The sequence below is a fragment of the Spinacia oleracea genome, chromosome 6 (genome assembly GCF_020520425.1).
Source record: "Spinacia oleracea cultivar Varoflay chromosome 6, BTI_SOV_V1, whole genome shotgun sequence".
NCBI lineage: Eukaryota > Viridiplantae > Streptophyta > Magnoliopsida > Caryophyllales > Amaranthaceae > Spinacia > Spinacia oleracea.
The window spans coordinates 146,676,854-146,694,144 of NC_079492.1; the positions used below are offsets into that span (position 1 = coordinate 146,676,854).

Below are 17,291 nucleotides of genomic sequence, written 5' to 3' on the forward strand. Positions count from 1 at the left end.
TGTCGTCTTTGGGAAACCCAATGACTTCTCTTTATCCGCCTATTTCGACATGTGATAGTGGTTGAGCCCCCAATGTTTGTACATTTGTCTTAGCGTCGTACCTGTTACCAAAATCTCACGACAAGATCACCATGAAAATAAATTGTATCACATCGTTAGTTAAATTTCAAAGTTGTAACAAGTATATTAAACTGAACTGGAGTATGTATTATCTTGCCCCCCTGTGGCGGCTTTAGGAAGATATCATGACTGAAGTCGGCCACAGATATGATGACGTTTGTATATATTTGACGTCGTACATGCGTGCCAGCATGATGCAACCTCTAAACGTCCTGTCAAGTCAAATTACCTCGAAACAATTTGATAAAATGGTTTAGTCATTAGAGAAATCGAGATATTCATGGTGCGATGCAATAATTTATTAGTTAACTTGATGAATGTTGAATACGAGACATATTAATACAAGAGAACAACAATGAATGAATTGAAATGAGAAACTGTGTGAAAAATAGTTTAGAAGTTACTCATGTGTCATCATGGTCATTGATGATGATTATTCGACATTCCGATTTCCTTAGCTTTCTCAGTAGAGGCTGGTGGCGTCGTGTCATCGGTCATTGCCATCTCGTGGCGTCGGGGCATACCGTCATGATCAAGGTAATTTGTTGTCATACATACTAACGCGTATAGTCGGGACATGTCGTTAGTGAATGAAAAATAGTTGTCACGGATGATATGCGAGAAAATTTCAATGTGGTATGAGGTGTTAATTTATAAAATTTTGACGTCATTAATTAACATAAATGAATTGTGTCACTCATACCATTCGATTGTGTTGATGGCCCTCACGATCTGCGATGTACATGGCAGCGACAATACGTATATATTATAAATAAAAGATAACTTATTTCGAAAGTATGTTCGTACCTCTAGCCCCCATTGATATTCATGTATCAACGATCTGTTGGCGAACTTACGAAGAAATATAATTTTAAAATAAAGATGTTGGATAATTACTTCTACATACCATGTTTAACGACAAGAAACTTCTTGTCGTCATGGTGGTAACCGGAATGGTCGTGTCCTGCTGTCGTGACTTGCTGCCATGGCGTCATGTTGTGCCGTCGTGACCTCATGTCGTGTCGTGACCTCGTGTAACACTATCACCAAAGAAATTAAAAAATGTTAGATATTTATTTCTATGTGTCATACTTGATGCCAAATGATTTCTTATCTTCTTGTGTGGCTGATCGCGTCCTGCTGTCGTGACATGTTGTCGTAACAACGCGTTATGATGTGCTGATGAAGAACTTGGTGATGAGGACATGGGAAAAGGACACGTCGTTGCGTTTATGATGTCAAGTGGTTTGATGTTGGTGTGGGGTGAAAATATGATGACATGGAAAGTGTGATGGCGAAAGGTTAATTTTTCGAGAGGTGATTGTGTTGTAGGATTGGCAATGTTGATGTGGGAAGTCACTTTGAGGTGTTATGTTTTTTGGGTCCGGTTGTGTGAATAGTCATTTGATGTTGAGCCCCCGATGTCATGTACCTGGCTAACATCTTGTATATAACCACATTCTCATATGAAGAGTTTATTTTTAACTAAACTTTAAATCATAACAAGCGACATGCATCAACATGGCAATAATAATTCAGATATTTTCGAAAATTAAATCGCATCAAAAATATCGTATGAAATTTAAATCAAATAAAGTATACTATATTCTCACGGCCTTCTAACGTTGGTCGCCTGCTTTACTCACGACCTTGCCAAGTGACACGTCAGTACCTGTAGACAAGACAATACCTTGTCACCTGCATTCTAACGTCGGTCGCCTGATGTACTCATGACCTAGCCAAGCGACACATCAATATACCTGTAGACAAGACAATACTTGGCGACACGACATGATCAAACAACAAGTGGTGACGACGTTAGTACAAAAAGTGGGATAACAACGTATAGCATATATTTCAAAGTGCTTTTGGAAATTAAAACAAGCAAAGTATACTATATAAAAAGCAAATCAAGTAAAGTATACTATATGAAAATTAAATGAGATAGAGTATACTATATGCTCCCCTGTGGCGACTTCAGGACAACTACAAATTCTCCTATTTGATACTTGGACTGAAGTTAGCCACAAAATCTAGTATTGCCGACAATTTGTTGTTGAATCTCCATTTGTGGCCTTCGTTTGTGGAGACGTCGTCGACTGATATGGAGGTGACGTTAGACGAAACTATGTTGATGTCATGTCATTGGTGGATGACGTCACGTGTTCGCATCTGTTTTAGTGACAACAAAGACTAGAAACAATATTAGCTTAAATCAAAATCACTGGGGTTGAGTTTTATACCATACTTTTCGCGACGTGAAGTGATCAAATCGTCTCGAGATCTTGTCAAGGTATGAGACAACTCATATTGTATCTTGTTTGTGGCGACATCTGCATGACGGTCCGTGACGTCTAGACCAAAACCTGTCACGTATTCGAAAACGAGGCCAAACGATTAGAGTTAAATATTAGTACCTATTTTCGATGTCATCAAGCGTTGGTGTCGTTGTTGTCACGATATGCATCATCTAGGTTGAATTCGACCACTGCAACGCGTCACTTCTAGCGATGACACCTGCTGATGTCGACACCTGATCTGGCGACGACATGTACCCTGACGTCATACCATATTCCATCGACCAACGAGCCTGGCGACGACACCTGACCTGCTGACGACACTTGACGCGTCGACGACGCCTGACCGTCGACGACACCTGACCCGTCGACGACACCTGACCCGTCGGCGACACCTGACCCGTCGGCGACACCTGACCCGTCGACGACACCTAACTTGTCGCCGACGACACCTGACCCGCGACGACACCTGACCCGTCAACGACACCTGTCATGTCGACGACATGTGCCCTGACGCAGCTCCATCTCATGGTGGCGACACAGTATGACAACAATCCCTCGCCTGGCGGTAACTTTATTGGTGAGCGCAAGTGGGTCAAATATTGTGTTTGGGAGGATATTTGTGGATATGTGTTTGAAGATAATCTAGCCATCTCCCCACAGACGGCGCCAAACTGTTTATGCCAAATTTCGTATGGACGACCTTTGGTTGGGACATAGACGACTAGATTAAATAAAGTAAATAAATGACAAGAAATAAAGGGCGAAAATAAAGAGGGACGAGACAAGAGATGGTGACGCGGAAAACCCGAAAGGGATAAAAATCGCGGGTGGCCATGAGTCCACCAATCCACTAAGTTGCTGGCGTAAAGAGCCATATTAAGTACAAGTACATTATATATTCGCGCATATGTAAATAGATATCTAGTAGTAATACATGAGTATAAGGTAGCGTAGAAGATATGAGTGGATGAACTGAATGGACGACGGATCAATAATAATGGTCATTGGAGAAGGTAATCCTCTAATGATGGTGTATGGCGTAGGGCATAGGTATTGTTAGGAAGGTAGGCTTGTGAGAATCAATAGGTTAAGAGGGAGAAGCCGTGAATAAATAATAGTAGTTGGATTCATTTGGTGGGTTATGGAAAAGGTAGCAGCAATAAGTCGTAGACTCACAGGAGATATAAAGTAGTTATATGGAGGAAATAGATGATGGAAAGTAAGAGTTCCACTGTGGATCAGTTGTCCCCTTTGTCTCACTTGATGGTGGTATTTATACTGAATTATAGTGTGGCATTGTTGAGAGAATCATGCTGGTGATTGTTCCTTGATCTCCTCCACCTCCCTTGATACTCTCCAACTAATTTGACCTTGTCTTTCAAGCAACCGCTATGTGTGGTTTAACTAGGTTAAGTGGTGGAGATAATGCCTCCTTGATTATAGGAACCAACCTTGACTAGGGACCGGCATAGACTGATAAGCGATCACTTGTTCCCGCGTCGACCTCACGTCGTACAAAACGACCCATAACAATATACTGTAACAAATTAAATCAAATATAAAATTCTTGTAAAAGAGTTTTTGGTTGTTACCGTCAAATCACATGACACATCACTCACTTCAAACGCAACTAGCATACTGTTGAAGTATTGAGTACAGATTGACAGTCAAGTGTGTTTTAGACAGTCTTATAAAAGGCCAGTTGCATCAAATATAAACATCCTTCACTTAGAAGATCTACATTATTGGATTTTTTTGGTAGATTTGTTGTAACTGTAAAGATGCCTTCCATTTAATTCAATATGACAAATAGTAGTTTTGCGAACTCACATGATTTCATATTATTTTATTATTCAATAAACCAATTCCACGGGTAATCCACCTTATCAACGTAAGAGACACTGCGAGCTAGACTATCACGGGCAATTCAACGTTTTTCACAAGTTCAAGATTAATCATCTGCTTGTACTTAGAGTTGAGATTCTCTTATCTACCCTAAACTTTCAAGTGTTGACTTGCATAGATGAGTTGATCAACATGTGAGAGTTAATTAAGGTGTTGATTCAGTATAAACGTATAGTTTTTCTCCTTACCAATTCAAGAAAAAAAAAAGTCAAGTCGACTAACCAAACTGAGGTGTGATGTCCCTTTGTAGCCAAACAAAATAATTTCCAAACATGGACTCATGTAGAAAATTAAAAGTATGATTTACAACTAGTGTTAGTTTATGTTTTCCGACCATTTAATTTCGGTAAGATCGTCCACATTACCGTGTGTTTAAATTCATAGCCGTGTCTCACATGTTCAATCTTCTTATAGTAGTCTTACCATTTTTTTTTTTTTTTTTTTGAGGGGGCAGTAGTCTTACCATTTTAGCAGCACTATATAAGCACTACATCATCATCTTCTTGACTATTTTTCAAGAAATTATTGTTTATTTTGGTGTTCATTTTCCAACAATTCATAATTGCTCTCACAAGCTGTCAGTGTTATTATATTTGTTATTTTATTAGTTACTTCAAATCATTTAATAGTAGTTTATGTTATAAAGTCAACCAAATCTCAATTATATTATATAAGGGCTCAGTAATTTTATTATCTACTCCTTCCGTCTCTAAAAAGTTATTCAGTTTTAATTTTTTGGTTTAAATTTTAAAAACTTTGATAATAGATTCTCACTAAACTATTAAAAAAAATGTACTCATATGGAGTCTTGTTAGATTCATTTTTATATATATTTTCGTAATATGAACTTTTTATAATTTTTACGCATGTATTAGAGTTATTTACGTTTTATGTCCTATTTTTGAAGAATGTAAAAAGACAAATGGGACAATATATTAAGGACAGAGGGAGTATAATATTAGAGCAGTGAATAAAAACATGAATTTGTACTCTATCGATCAATATCATCTAATAAATTTTTTGTTCTATCACTTGCACTATATATAACTAGTCTTATATGCACGCAATGCGTGCAAAATATTATAAAAACTTAAAATTGTGTAATTATAACTAATCATAACAAATATTAGGCACTAAAACATAATTCACAAATTTCATATTTTAAAACAGTGATGGCATATAAAACGTCAAACTTGCAATCTAAATAGTAAAAGTGTAATACTCATGTCCTTACATAACAAAAAAAATCTTGTACCAAAGTAAAGTAATTAAAAACATAAAAAATAGTGTGTTTCACTTTTTTCTCCTCGCAATGTACTCCTCCGCCCATCCATGTGCAACACATAACTAACATTATAAGAATCATGATTAAAATCTCCAATCGGTGGATGTAGCACCCACAAAAAAAACTTTGCTTTCCGAAGGTTGAGAATACTTTTTCCATGCCCCGATTGCGTCAGTTAGACTGCATAAATGTAAAAAAGTATATTTTAATGTTTAACTATAATGAGCTAATTAATTTAGAAGATTATATAGTTAGAGTAAATTAAAACCCGTTGAAATAATGATTTTATTTCGGTAGTTAAATAATCTAACAATTATTGTGCAAGATCATATTGTATTGTTATTACCACTTTTGTTAAATATGAAAAGTCGTAACAATAACTTAAGGATTAATTTAGATACTTAATTAATAAATTTAAAAATGATAGTCACTGAATAATAAGGAGTAATTTAAGAATATCACGAAGGTTTCTTTCTGTGGCTATATTTTAAACAAATTGCATATACTCCGTATGTTTATGTGACATCGGTATTTTGCGCAAAATAAAAGCCCCTAATCTCACATTTCCCCTTTTTAGGTTTTTAGAGAACTTTAACAAATTTATTAGATTTTGACTAAACTACCCTCATAATATAATATTAAGAAGTTTACCATGAATTCTTATTTGGGAGACTGTACCTTTGACGGGTATAATTGTGGTTGCTAGTTTCACTAAAAGACGGAGAATCCAAAGAATCATACCTATCTCACATTTCGTTGCTCTCTAGTCTCTCTCCTCATATCTGAAGCAAGGTGATTATAATCCCCTCCTATCTCTCACCTATTTTGCTAACTCACCCCCTCGAGTCTCTCCTCTTTGTCGGTACTAACAACAACAACAAAATTGGCACAACCACCAACCACCTACAAATCAATTCAATCGAATTTCTACAGATTCTGGAGATTCAAGTTTTACCAGTTGCGAAAACAATGGAGGATAAGGTTGCCGATGAAATCGGAACCCCAGATCGAAAGTGACGATATAGAAGTGTTGAGAGAAAAGAGGATTAAGAAGATGAAGAAAATGGCGGAGATGGTATCCCTCGGCATGGCGATGGCGATTATTCCAAGATTTATAGTGTGTTTTTTTGTATTAGTTTGTCTAGTTCGTTAATTGTTTGGGGGAAATTATTGGGTTTTATAGCTCTTTGATTTTAGGCGTTTTGTTGAATTAAGTTGTGAAATTTTGGAGGCTTTTAAAGCTCTTTGATTTTAGGCGTTTTCTAAGTGAATTAATTTGTGAAATTATGGAGACCTTTACTGCTCTTTGATTTTAGGCGTTTTGTTAAGGCCTTTATTGTTCTTTGATTTAGGCGTTTTGACTGACTTTATTGTGTTATTTGGAGAAAATGAGAGATTTCTGGGATTGTAAATTTGACAGGTTGTTTTGTGCGTGAATTGCTGCGTAATTTTTAAAGCTGTGATATATTTTGTTTGACTTCTCCAGAATATGTATGCGTAATATATGTGGGTTTCCTAATATAAGCTTTGATTTGCTTCTTTGCTTTGAAACGACGGAGTAATTAAAGCTTTTTGATTTGTTACTGACTGGAAATCACTAAATAATCAAATTTTGAGTTGAATAAAATTGTGAAAGTGGGGAGGGTAGTTTAGTCTTTGAGATAGGGGACACCAAAAATGTCTTTACGTAAACGTCCTCAGCTCTTCCCTTATAGAATAGAGATTTAAGGGGTGAGATATTTTCTTTGTCTTTTAACTAAAATTATTAATCAAGTACATAATTGTTGAAGTTCTTTTTGAAAATGCTATTTCTATTGATTCTTTCTTTAAAATACTCTAACTTTCTCTTTTCCTATATACTTGTATATATTTATAATTCTCACTTAATTCCACAATAATAAACGGTATTTTCGGGCACTTATTTATATTTATAAAGGATCCATTGAAATAATACCAATGTGGAAGTTTTACTGATATTATATTATAAAGGATCAATATTTATAAACTGAAGATATTGATTAAAACGACAATTATTTAAAACAGGATTATTTCATAAACCTCCCTTTAGTTTGTATAAAGGCCGGAATACTAGTGACCTCTAACTTTTGGAGCAAAATTCCATCAAAGATAAAAACTAGTAGTGTCAATTCATCTCTTTTTTCCATTTTTTTTTTAGCATGTGTTGTACGTTTCATATACTTTCAATTTAAAGAAGGTGAACAGAAAATGGTGTCCACCCAATACATAACATGCATTGCTTCCGGACATTAAATTACAAAGAATCACAAATATAATGAATTGATGGCAATGACACTCATTTCAGAATTAAAATAGACGTGAGTACATTACTTCACTTTATAATGGATCTCCCCTCTCCTCATTTCTCTAGGACTACTTTATTATTTCCCACCATGACTTAATAATCCCTTCATTTTATTGACAACACTTATGTTTGCTGGTAGTACATGAAAATGAATAAATTAATGTGTAAATTGGATTATTGGTACGTGATAATTTAATTGTTTATGTGAGAGCGAAGTAATTAAAAAAAAATGGTGCAATTGGATAATATATCACGCACACACTATATGTATATAAGCCTCAAGTCTTATATGTGATCGGCCACACCATCAACTTGATGATGTGTTCACACTTATAAATAAGCCCAACGCGTTTAAAGCACATAAAATAAAGTAACATCAGCATAGAAAATAAAGTAACATCAACATAGAAAATAAAGTAACATCAGTATATACAAAGAACTTCTAACATAAAATTGAAGAAAAATCAATAAAACAAGAAAAATAACAGCGAATACAATGTATAAGTAACACCAACATAGAAAGTCAAGTAGCACCAGTCTATACAAGGAACCTATAACATGAAATTGAAGAAACTACAATAACTAAAAGTAACATCAACATAAAAAGTTAAGTAACACCAGTCTATATAAGGAACCTCGAACATGAAATTCAAGAAATCGTAGTAAAACAAGAAAATAACAACGAATAAGTAATATCATCATAGAAAGTCAAGTAACACCGGTCTATACAAGAAACCTCTAACATGAAACTGCAATAAAACAAGAAAAGTAACAACTAATGCAATATATAAGTAACACCAACATAGAAAATCAAGTAACACAAGTTTATACAAGGAACCTCTAGCATGAAATTGAAGAAATTGAAGAAACTGCAGTAAAACAAGAAAAGTAACAGCGAATACAATGTATAAGTAACACCAGAATAGAAAATCAAGTAACACCCATCAATAACTTTCTCCATATTAATTGCGCGCGTCACACCATCAAGTTGATGGTGTGGCTGATCACACATAAGATGCGATGATGTATGTATCAGTCCGTCCAACACTTACAGAGTATTTAAGTGTCAAATGGACTTATATCATGGTCAACAATACGGATTATATAAATTATTACGAGATGAGTAATGTGACATGTGATCTACTGATCTAACAATTAATTAAATTAAATGTCAAACCGTTTTTTATAAGAACTTACTCCTATCATTGATAACACATTGTCTTTATAGTTTGTTTAATTCATATAAATTTTGACAGGTAATTCTTATCATTCCACAATCATTTTTTGGTTTCGCCAGTAGACAATTTTTTTTTTTTTTGATATCCTCATATGGATCATAATTCACAAAATCTATGCACTATATGCTGTTCCGCTGTTCCTGTTGTTCATCGTGAGTTTGTTCATATAGCATGATTAAATTAAGGTAGTACCTTAATTATGTTCCTGATTCGCGCTACATGTCTCTTAATCAAACATTACTATAGTAAACCCTTCTGATTATTGTCCCCTAATTGACCAAGCATAGAGACACGTACTTCTGTGCATGTAACATAATATTATTACCGATATTTAAACATTTTTTTGCGTGTGTTAGCATCCGGTTAACCTTTATAGCATGATTAAATTAAAGGTGAACGTTCACCTTTATGGCTAATTCTGATTCGGGCTGAGTTCTGGGTGAATAGGTTCTAATCTCCTCCCAATTGTTGTTGCGGGAGATCGAATACGGGTCCTCCCTACTAAGTTCAGTCTCAATCACTACTGAACCAACAAACAATTGGTTATTTAAACAATATATAGTTATACTAAATTAAGCTAAATATAGAAATTAAATAATAAGTTGACACTGTGAAAGTCTCTAAGGAGAGAATTGACTTACATAATTAAGGATCAATTATTTACAAGACGCGGGCATAGTGACTAATCGCAATTGTATGGAAGTAGCAAAAACGAGTGCACACACACTAGCACATGTTATACATGCCTGATTGTTTAATTGTGTAGAAAAATATTAAAAAGCAAATAAAGCAAAGCTCAATTATGTGGCCTTTTTTTAGTGACTTTAATTGCATTTTTGTCGTAGTTTTGGCCTTATTAATTAATCAGTGTTACTCCCTCCGTCCCGGAATACTTGACCTGTTTTCCTTATCGGGTCGTCCCTTAATACTTGACCTGTTTCTAAAAATGGAAATATTCTAACAATATTATATTATTTCTCACTCCAACCCTATTAACCCACCTACCCCCTACTCCATACAAAAAATAATAAAAAATTCAACCTCTACTCTCCCCCAACCCCACCTCTTAACCCACCTCTCACTAACTACATTAAAATAACACCCCGCTATCAACTACTACCTATTAAATTAAATAAGTCAATTCAAGTCCCTTAAACTCTGTGCCGATCAAACCGGGTCGAGTATTCCGGGACGGAGGGAGTAATTCTTTAAAGATGGTCGGAAGGATAAGGACGTACTAACTTTTATAGTCTTTCATTGATGAAATTTACGTACGTACATTAGTAGTTGTCCTTTTCTTTGAGACTTTGTTAGCCGAGTTTTATCATCTAAAGTATCATTTTTTTGTGGCCGGTGGTCATAACTCAGATCATACGAAGGGGACACTGAGAAATACGGAGTAGATTAACAGGATGATGTTACGTATCTACATAGCTAATTTTAGCATTGCGTGAAAGTGCATCAATTCAAGGGTTTATTTTTGATAGAGTATAAAACTAATATTGGGGATTCAACCATCAGCTAATTAAGCTTTTGGTTGAGTTGGTCCCATGACATGGTATCAGAGCCTACGTGACGCAAAAGTCAAGGGTTCAAATCATCCACCCCTCCTTTTAAAGTGGAATATTTCGCGCTAGGTATGGGGAGGCTTATGTTGCATCCACAACTTAAGCTTTTGGTTGAGTTGGTCCTCTGACAATTTTCTTTTTCTTACGGACAATTTGACTATAGAGAGTGATGCGATAATTATAACTTAAGTAACCAACAAAATTGGAAGATTATATGGTTAGTCTTCGGCGTTAAGGGTCTTCATTTATTACCAATTGAGGTTGGCATGAGTGGTTAAAAGTCTCTTGCTCCTTAATCAAGGTCTCGGGTTCGAGCCTTGGGAATGGAAAAAACCTCAACTGGGAGGGATGTTGTCCATCGAGGTACCCATGCAAACCCCCGCGGAAGATTAGTCCACTCGTCGAAAGCGGTGAAAACTCCTCGTGGTAGGGAAAAAAAAGAAAAAGAAAAAAAAAAAGAGGTTTTCATTTAATTTAATAGCATAGCCATGGCCCATAAGGGCACCTGATACAATTATGAAACCAGGGTACTAGGTAATTTTTTTCAATCCACAAGGTAAATTGTGAGCAAGTAAAAAAAAAAGTTAGCTCATGAAAATTCTCTATATATAATTACTCCGAATAATTTTTGAGAGAATGTTAAATGGCTAGTCAATATTTTGTTGAAGACATAGAGATCCAACATGAGAATGTAGATGTTTACCAACATTATATACCATACTAATTACTACGTACAATAATTCAATTTTGTTGAAGACATTGAAATCACAATTCAATACTTCAATTACTGTTTCAATTACTTGTTGGTTGTTAGCTGCTGGTACGTTTTTATTGGCAGATCGATTAGACCGGTTGTTTTCATGGGATTATTTGTTGAATGTTTGAAGGATTACTTGCTTTTTCAGTTTGGTTAAAAAAGCTGCTTACAAAACATAATTTTATTGTTTTACCAAATAATTAAAAAAGTCTAAAAAATTAACAGAGAAAAGTCATTTACCAAATAAGGTTTAAATAATGAGAGATCGAGTATCTCACTCCTAAAATACTTTTTCGTAATAAAGTTGAAAATTACTATAGTTTATAACACGTACTACCTCCGTATAGTAGGGGTGTAAATTGGATGGACTGGATTGGACTTTGCCAAGTCCAAATCCAATCCATAAATCTTTGGACTTTGATATTTGAGTTCGAGTCCAATCCAAACTTTTTTCGAATCCGATCCAATCCGATCCATAAAAAAATTCATGAGTCCAAATCCAGTCCAATCCGATTCGAATTTTTTTTGGAAAAAATAAACTTCATTTTTATTTATTTTAAAATGAATTAAAATCAAATGGTTCGAACATATATGCAAATAATACTGTTACCAACTAACTTTTGACACACAAAATAAAATAGGAATAAAATATACGAGTATTAAATATTTAGATGTAATCCTTAACACCTATAACTACAAGTCACTCTTCCATAAAAGGAAAATAAATACTCCATGTCTCCATAGCTTTTAAGTAACATATATAATTGAAAATAACAATATGTTTTACACTTCTAAAGACTTAGGCAAAAAATGTTCCAGCTCTTAAAAAAATATATTTTAAAAATATATTTAAGCTCAATAATCAACCATCACATCCGACAAGAGAAAGCGAATGAGAAAGAGGTTAATATAATATATTTGGGTTATGGGTTTTATGTGGAGTGTAATATTTGGTTGTTTTTTGTTGCACATAATAAAGTCCCAAACAATCGCATATTTTATAATAATTCTTATATTACATATGTTTATCTATAAATAAAATCTTAAAACTTTGGACTTAATTGGATTTTTGGACCCCAAAAGATTGAGTTCAAGTCCAGTCCGAAAATAATTGGACTTAGAAATTTGAGTCCGAGTCCAATCCAATTTTTTTCAAGTCCGATTCAGTCCGATAAGTTTGGACTGGACTTGATTATTGGACTTTGGACTTTTCTCAATCCATCTACACCCCTACCGCATAGTATCATTAAGTTCTTTATGCTTTGAAAAACGTGTCCAATAATCAAAACTTTGACCATAAATTCTCACTATTATATCTATAAAAAATTATCATGAGATATCTTGTTAGATTCGTCTCATAATGTATTTTATAAACATCAAATTTTTATAATTTTTTTGTCGTACATAATTGGATATATTAACGGTTAAACATTACATCGGAGTCCGTGCAAATAATAAGTGTAAAGATCTTTTTAAAACAGAGATAGTAAATTCATATGATTATGTCAAAAAACATTGGAGAAAAAGAAGAAGCTGGTTTTAAAGGTAAACTACTAAACTCTTGAGACGTAGTATGAGAATTGTTCATTTTATTAATAATCCTTCACATAAAATAATGACTTTTTGGGTCACAATTTTACATCAAAGGTATACTCTTTACGTACTACATTTCCCATTAAGAAATTCAAACAAATGAACTTTACTGCGCAAAGCCTTTCGTATTAACTTTTAGGTTGGTGGAAATTTTATTCCTTTATTTGCACCTCTTCAAAATTAGGAGAAAAAGAAAATTATACAAAGATTTTAGTTTGACCAAATTTGTCAATTTAATTTTATTGAATTTACGATTTTAACTAACATTTGTTGTGCTTTTTGCACCAAGAAATTTCCTACTCCCTTTATTGCAAGCATGCAAAGTTTTAAAGACCAAAACTAAAGAATTTTTCAAACAACAAAATAAATAAATTAATTAATTAAGCGATATTTGTGTGAATATATATCTCATTGACATAATCTATGAGGTGTTTGGCAATAAAAGTTCCTTGTAAAAATAAAAGTACTCAAGTTATCTATGAAATTAAGTATGAATGTTTCTTTCATATTTCAACATACTTGATATCTTGTAGTAATTCAATGCCTACAATTGTGAGACAACTAGTTTAAAAATCCATATCAATATACTTATTTGACTTGAATTGATACTTATTGACACTAACTCATTCAAAATTCAAAGTTTTTACTAATTTTTCCAACAAAGTAGTTGCCATGCAAGAATTATTTACGGAGTATTATTTTAGAAATATTAAGGGTTTTTTGGGTAGGTAAGTAGAGTTGTGGTGATAAGCCAAAATTCCACATGAATCAACGTTGCCCATGTTATATAAGAATGGCTTATGCACCGTTTGGTATCGTTTTTTGTTTTTAATTTTCTGTTTTTTACAAAATTAAAAATCAAAATATTAGAACCACAAAAAATAATTTCCAATTAATATTTTGTTGACAGTTTTCAAAATCTATATGATTACTATAAGTATAACTAATTTCTGATTCATGATTCAAGCTAAAGCATATAACTTTTAAAACCAAAAAATAAAAAACTGACAGTGATACCGAACTGCCCCTAATATTTACTAGTAATAAACGCTAGTTTAGATTAATTATATCTAATGAGAATGGATAGAAAACTATTTTGACCAATTTTTTTTATTTATAAACGACCAACCTCTTAAATTATGATGGTCAATAACATAAAGTCATGAACTCGCGGAGGGCAGAGCCGTCAATCAATTAAAAATCAAACCGAATTTTCTAGTCAATTGTTGAACCGGATCATTTTACACCAGCAGACTTTCAACTCGGTTCACCTCACGCGATTACACGTCCATAGTGTTCAAATTGGTCACATGAATAGGTCCAAATTTTATCCTTGTCGTTTTCCAACTATACCCTTTTAATTTAATTTTATTTAATTTAAGTTACTCTTTATAATACTACTCCATGGCATTGACTGTAATTTTAAATATTTTCCAAGGGTATTCAACGGAAATCAGTAGTGGTTGGCGCTCTATATATACCCCCTCTCATTCTATTCAAATGACGCTTCAGAGTTCAACCAACACAACTTAATTAACAAACAAACCCAACCCAAACCCACTTTGTTATATTCTCTCTCCTAAATTCTCTTGCCATTAAAATTAATGGCACAAGTTGCTCAAATTGGATCATCCTTCCTTCAATCACACAGTTTCAAACGGGCCGGGTTTCGGTGCGCCCAACAATCCCCGCTTTCGAGGCCCAGCTTATGGGATTCGGTTCGGGCCGTTCATGTTCAAGAAAGAGCTAATCAGAAGACAAAGACTCACCTCTCAAACCTTGAAAGGCTCCTACAAAAGGAAACAGCATCACCTTTGCCACCACGACCAATCAAGCCCATTGAGCGTAACAACCACCAGCCCGATACCAGCCGCGGTAGGGGGTTCCTAAATGGGCTTGATCTAGCTCATATTTGGCCCGAAGGGATACCGGGCCGGGCTGTTGAGGCAGCAGCTGAAATGTCACCTCGTCGCCTGACCCGAATCCAACAACTGTTATTGAACCGTCAGCCCGAGTACTCCCCCCGAAACCACTTGGGAGCGCGGTGGAGGGAGTACCACGGAAGCCGGGATTGGGCCGGATTACTTGACCCTCTCGACGAGAATCTTCGTCGAGAGATGGTTAGGTACGGGGAGTTTATCCAAGCCGCATACGAATCCTTCCACTCTGACCCCGCCACAACTGTGGAGGGGATCAATTCGTGGAGGGAAGTGGGGTTACCTGATAAGTCATATCAGGTAACGAAAAGTCTTTATGCAACGTCATCTATTGGCTTACCCAAATGGGTGGATGACGTTGCACCCGATCTAGGGTGGATGACGCAGCGATCTAGCTGCGTCGGTTACGTGGCAGTATGCCAAGATGAACGTGAGATTGCTAGGATGGGAAGGAGGGACATTGTCATCTCCCTACGAGGAACCGCCACGTGTCTTGAATGGGCCGAGAATTTCCGGGCCCTACTCGTCCCAATGGAAGAACCCGATAATACCCGACCCAACGAAGATCAACCCAAGGTGGAATGCGGGTTCCTTAGCTTATTCCGAACCAAAGGGGAACACACCCTTAGCTTAGCCGAGTCAGTTGTGTTGGAAATCAAACGGTTATTAGAAACCTACAAAGGAGAAACCCTTAGCATCACGATAACAGGACACAGTCTCGGCGCGGCCCTAGCCGTACTAGTAGCCGACGAGATTAGCACGTGCGCCCCGGATGTCCCTCCGGTGGCGGTCTTCTCCTTCGGGGGCCCACGGGTAGGAAACCGGGCCTTCGCCGAACGTATAAAGGCTAACAACGTAAAAGTGCTAAGGATAGTAAACAACCAAGACGTGATCACAAGAGTTCCAGGAGTATTCATGAGTGAAGAGCTTGAACAAAAGCTAATGGATAACGCACAAGTAGCTTGTGTTCTTGATTTCTTAAGCAACAATTTACCGTTATCTTACTCCCACGTTGGTACGGAACTAAGGGTTGATACAAGAATGTCACCTTATTTGAGACCGGATGCTGACGTGGCATGCTGTCATGACTTGGAAGCGTACTTGCACTTGGTGGACGGGTTTATGGCATCTAATGGCCCGTTTAGGCCCAATGCTAAACGGAGCCTGTTTAAGTTGTTGAGTGAACAAGGTTCGAATGTGAAGAAATTGTATACAAGTAAGGCTAAGTCCTTGACTTTGAAAATTGAGAATGATGGAGTTGTGTCCATGTCTAAGTGTTTGCCTAGTCCTTCTTCGACATGAATTATTAATAATAAAAAACGATTGTTTTTTCCCCAAAAAAAAAGCGGGAGAAAATATTTGTACATTCAAATTTCTTTTATATACTCCCTCCGTCCTTTAATACTCGATTTGTTTTGATCGAACACGTTTGCCAATGCACAACTTTGACCACCAATTTCTTTAAATACATATTATAAAACTTATAAAAATATTACGGAGTAATATTTTCAAAATATATATATTTAGACGAAGACAACAATATATTACGGAGTATATACTAATATTTGTTTTCATATACTAGAAATAAAATATAATCAAAGTGAATTATGTAAATAGTGCAAAAAGTCAAACCGAGTCGAGTATTAAGGGACAAAGGGAGTAATCGGAGTATTACCTAACTATGTACAGAGTCCTCCAATGATGCAAAATGTCAAAAGCTATGATCCACCATCCACAACAAATTAAATTTTAACTTGAAAATGAACTTTAAATTAACTTAATACTCGTACATGTCACAAAATTTAAACAAGAAATTTAATCTACATTATGGCTAGAATGTCATCAATTATTTACTCCGTATAATGCAAAGATTATAGTATACTCCGTAATGATAATACTGGATAAAGGAAATGAACTAATTATTGCCTAATTGGAGTGAATTATGTAGTGGTGTTATAGTGTGTTTGTGGCAGACCGACTAACAATTTCACAAACAATCATGATGAAATTAGCGAGTAACTCTTGTAGGCTTGTAGCCAATTAATAAACAAGACAAAGTGGTGCAACAAACACGAAAAGTGGACAATCACCTATATTTGAATTATATCCACTATTTGAAACAAGTATCCACTATTTGCATCATTATTATTAAAAAAAAAAATCAATTCATTTTTTTTAAATTTTTTGTGTTGATTAACGTGTAACTTCTAAAAATACGGGAGGGGCAGAACACTACAAGAAAACGCGTTATTATCGACCGCCTAA

At 35.3% G+C, this 17,291-nt stretch overlaps 1 protein-coding gene across 1 annotated transcript; it reads left to right on the forward strand.

Annotated features, from left to right (window-relative positions):
• Positions 1 to 14,598: 14,598 nt before the first annotated feature.
• LOC110795340 (phospholipase A1-Ibeta2, chloroplastic) lies at positions 14,599 to 16,392 on the forward strand. The gene has a single exon (XM_022000351.2). The coding sequence runs from the start codon at positions 14,694 to 14,696 to the stop codon at positions 16,326 to 16,328; it is 1,635 nt and encodes a 544-aa protein (XP_021856043.1). The 5' UTR covers positions 14,599 to 14,693; the 3' UTR covers positions 16,329 to 16,392.
• Positions 16,393 to 17,291: the final 899 nt, after the last annotated feature.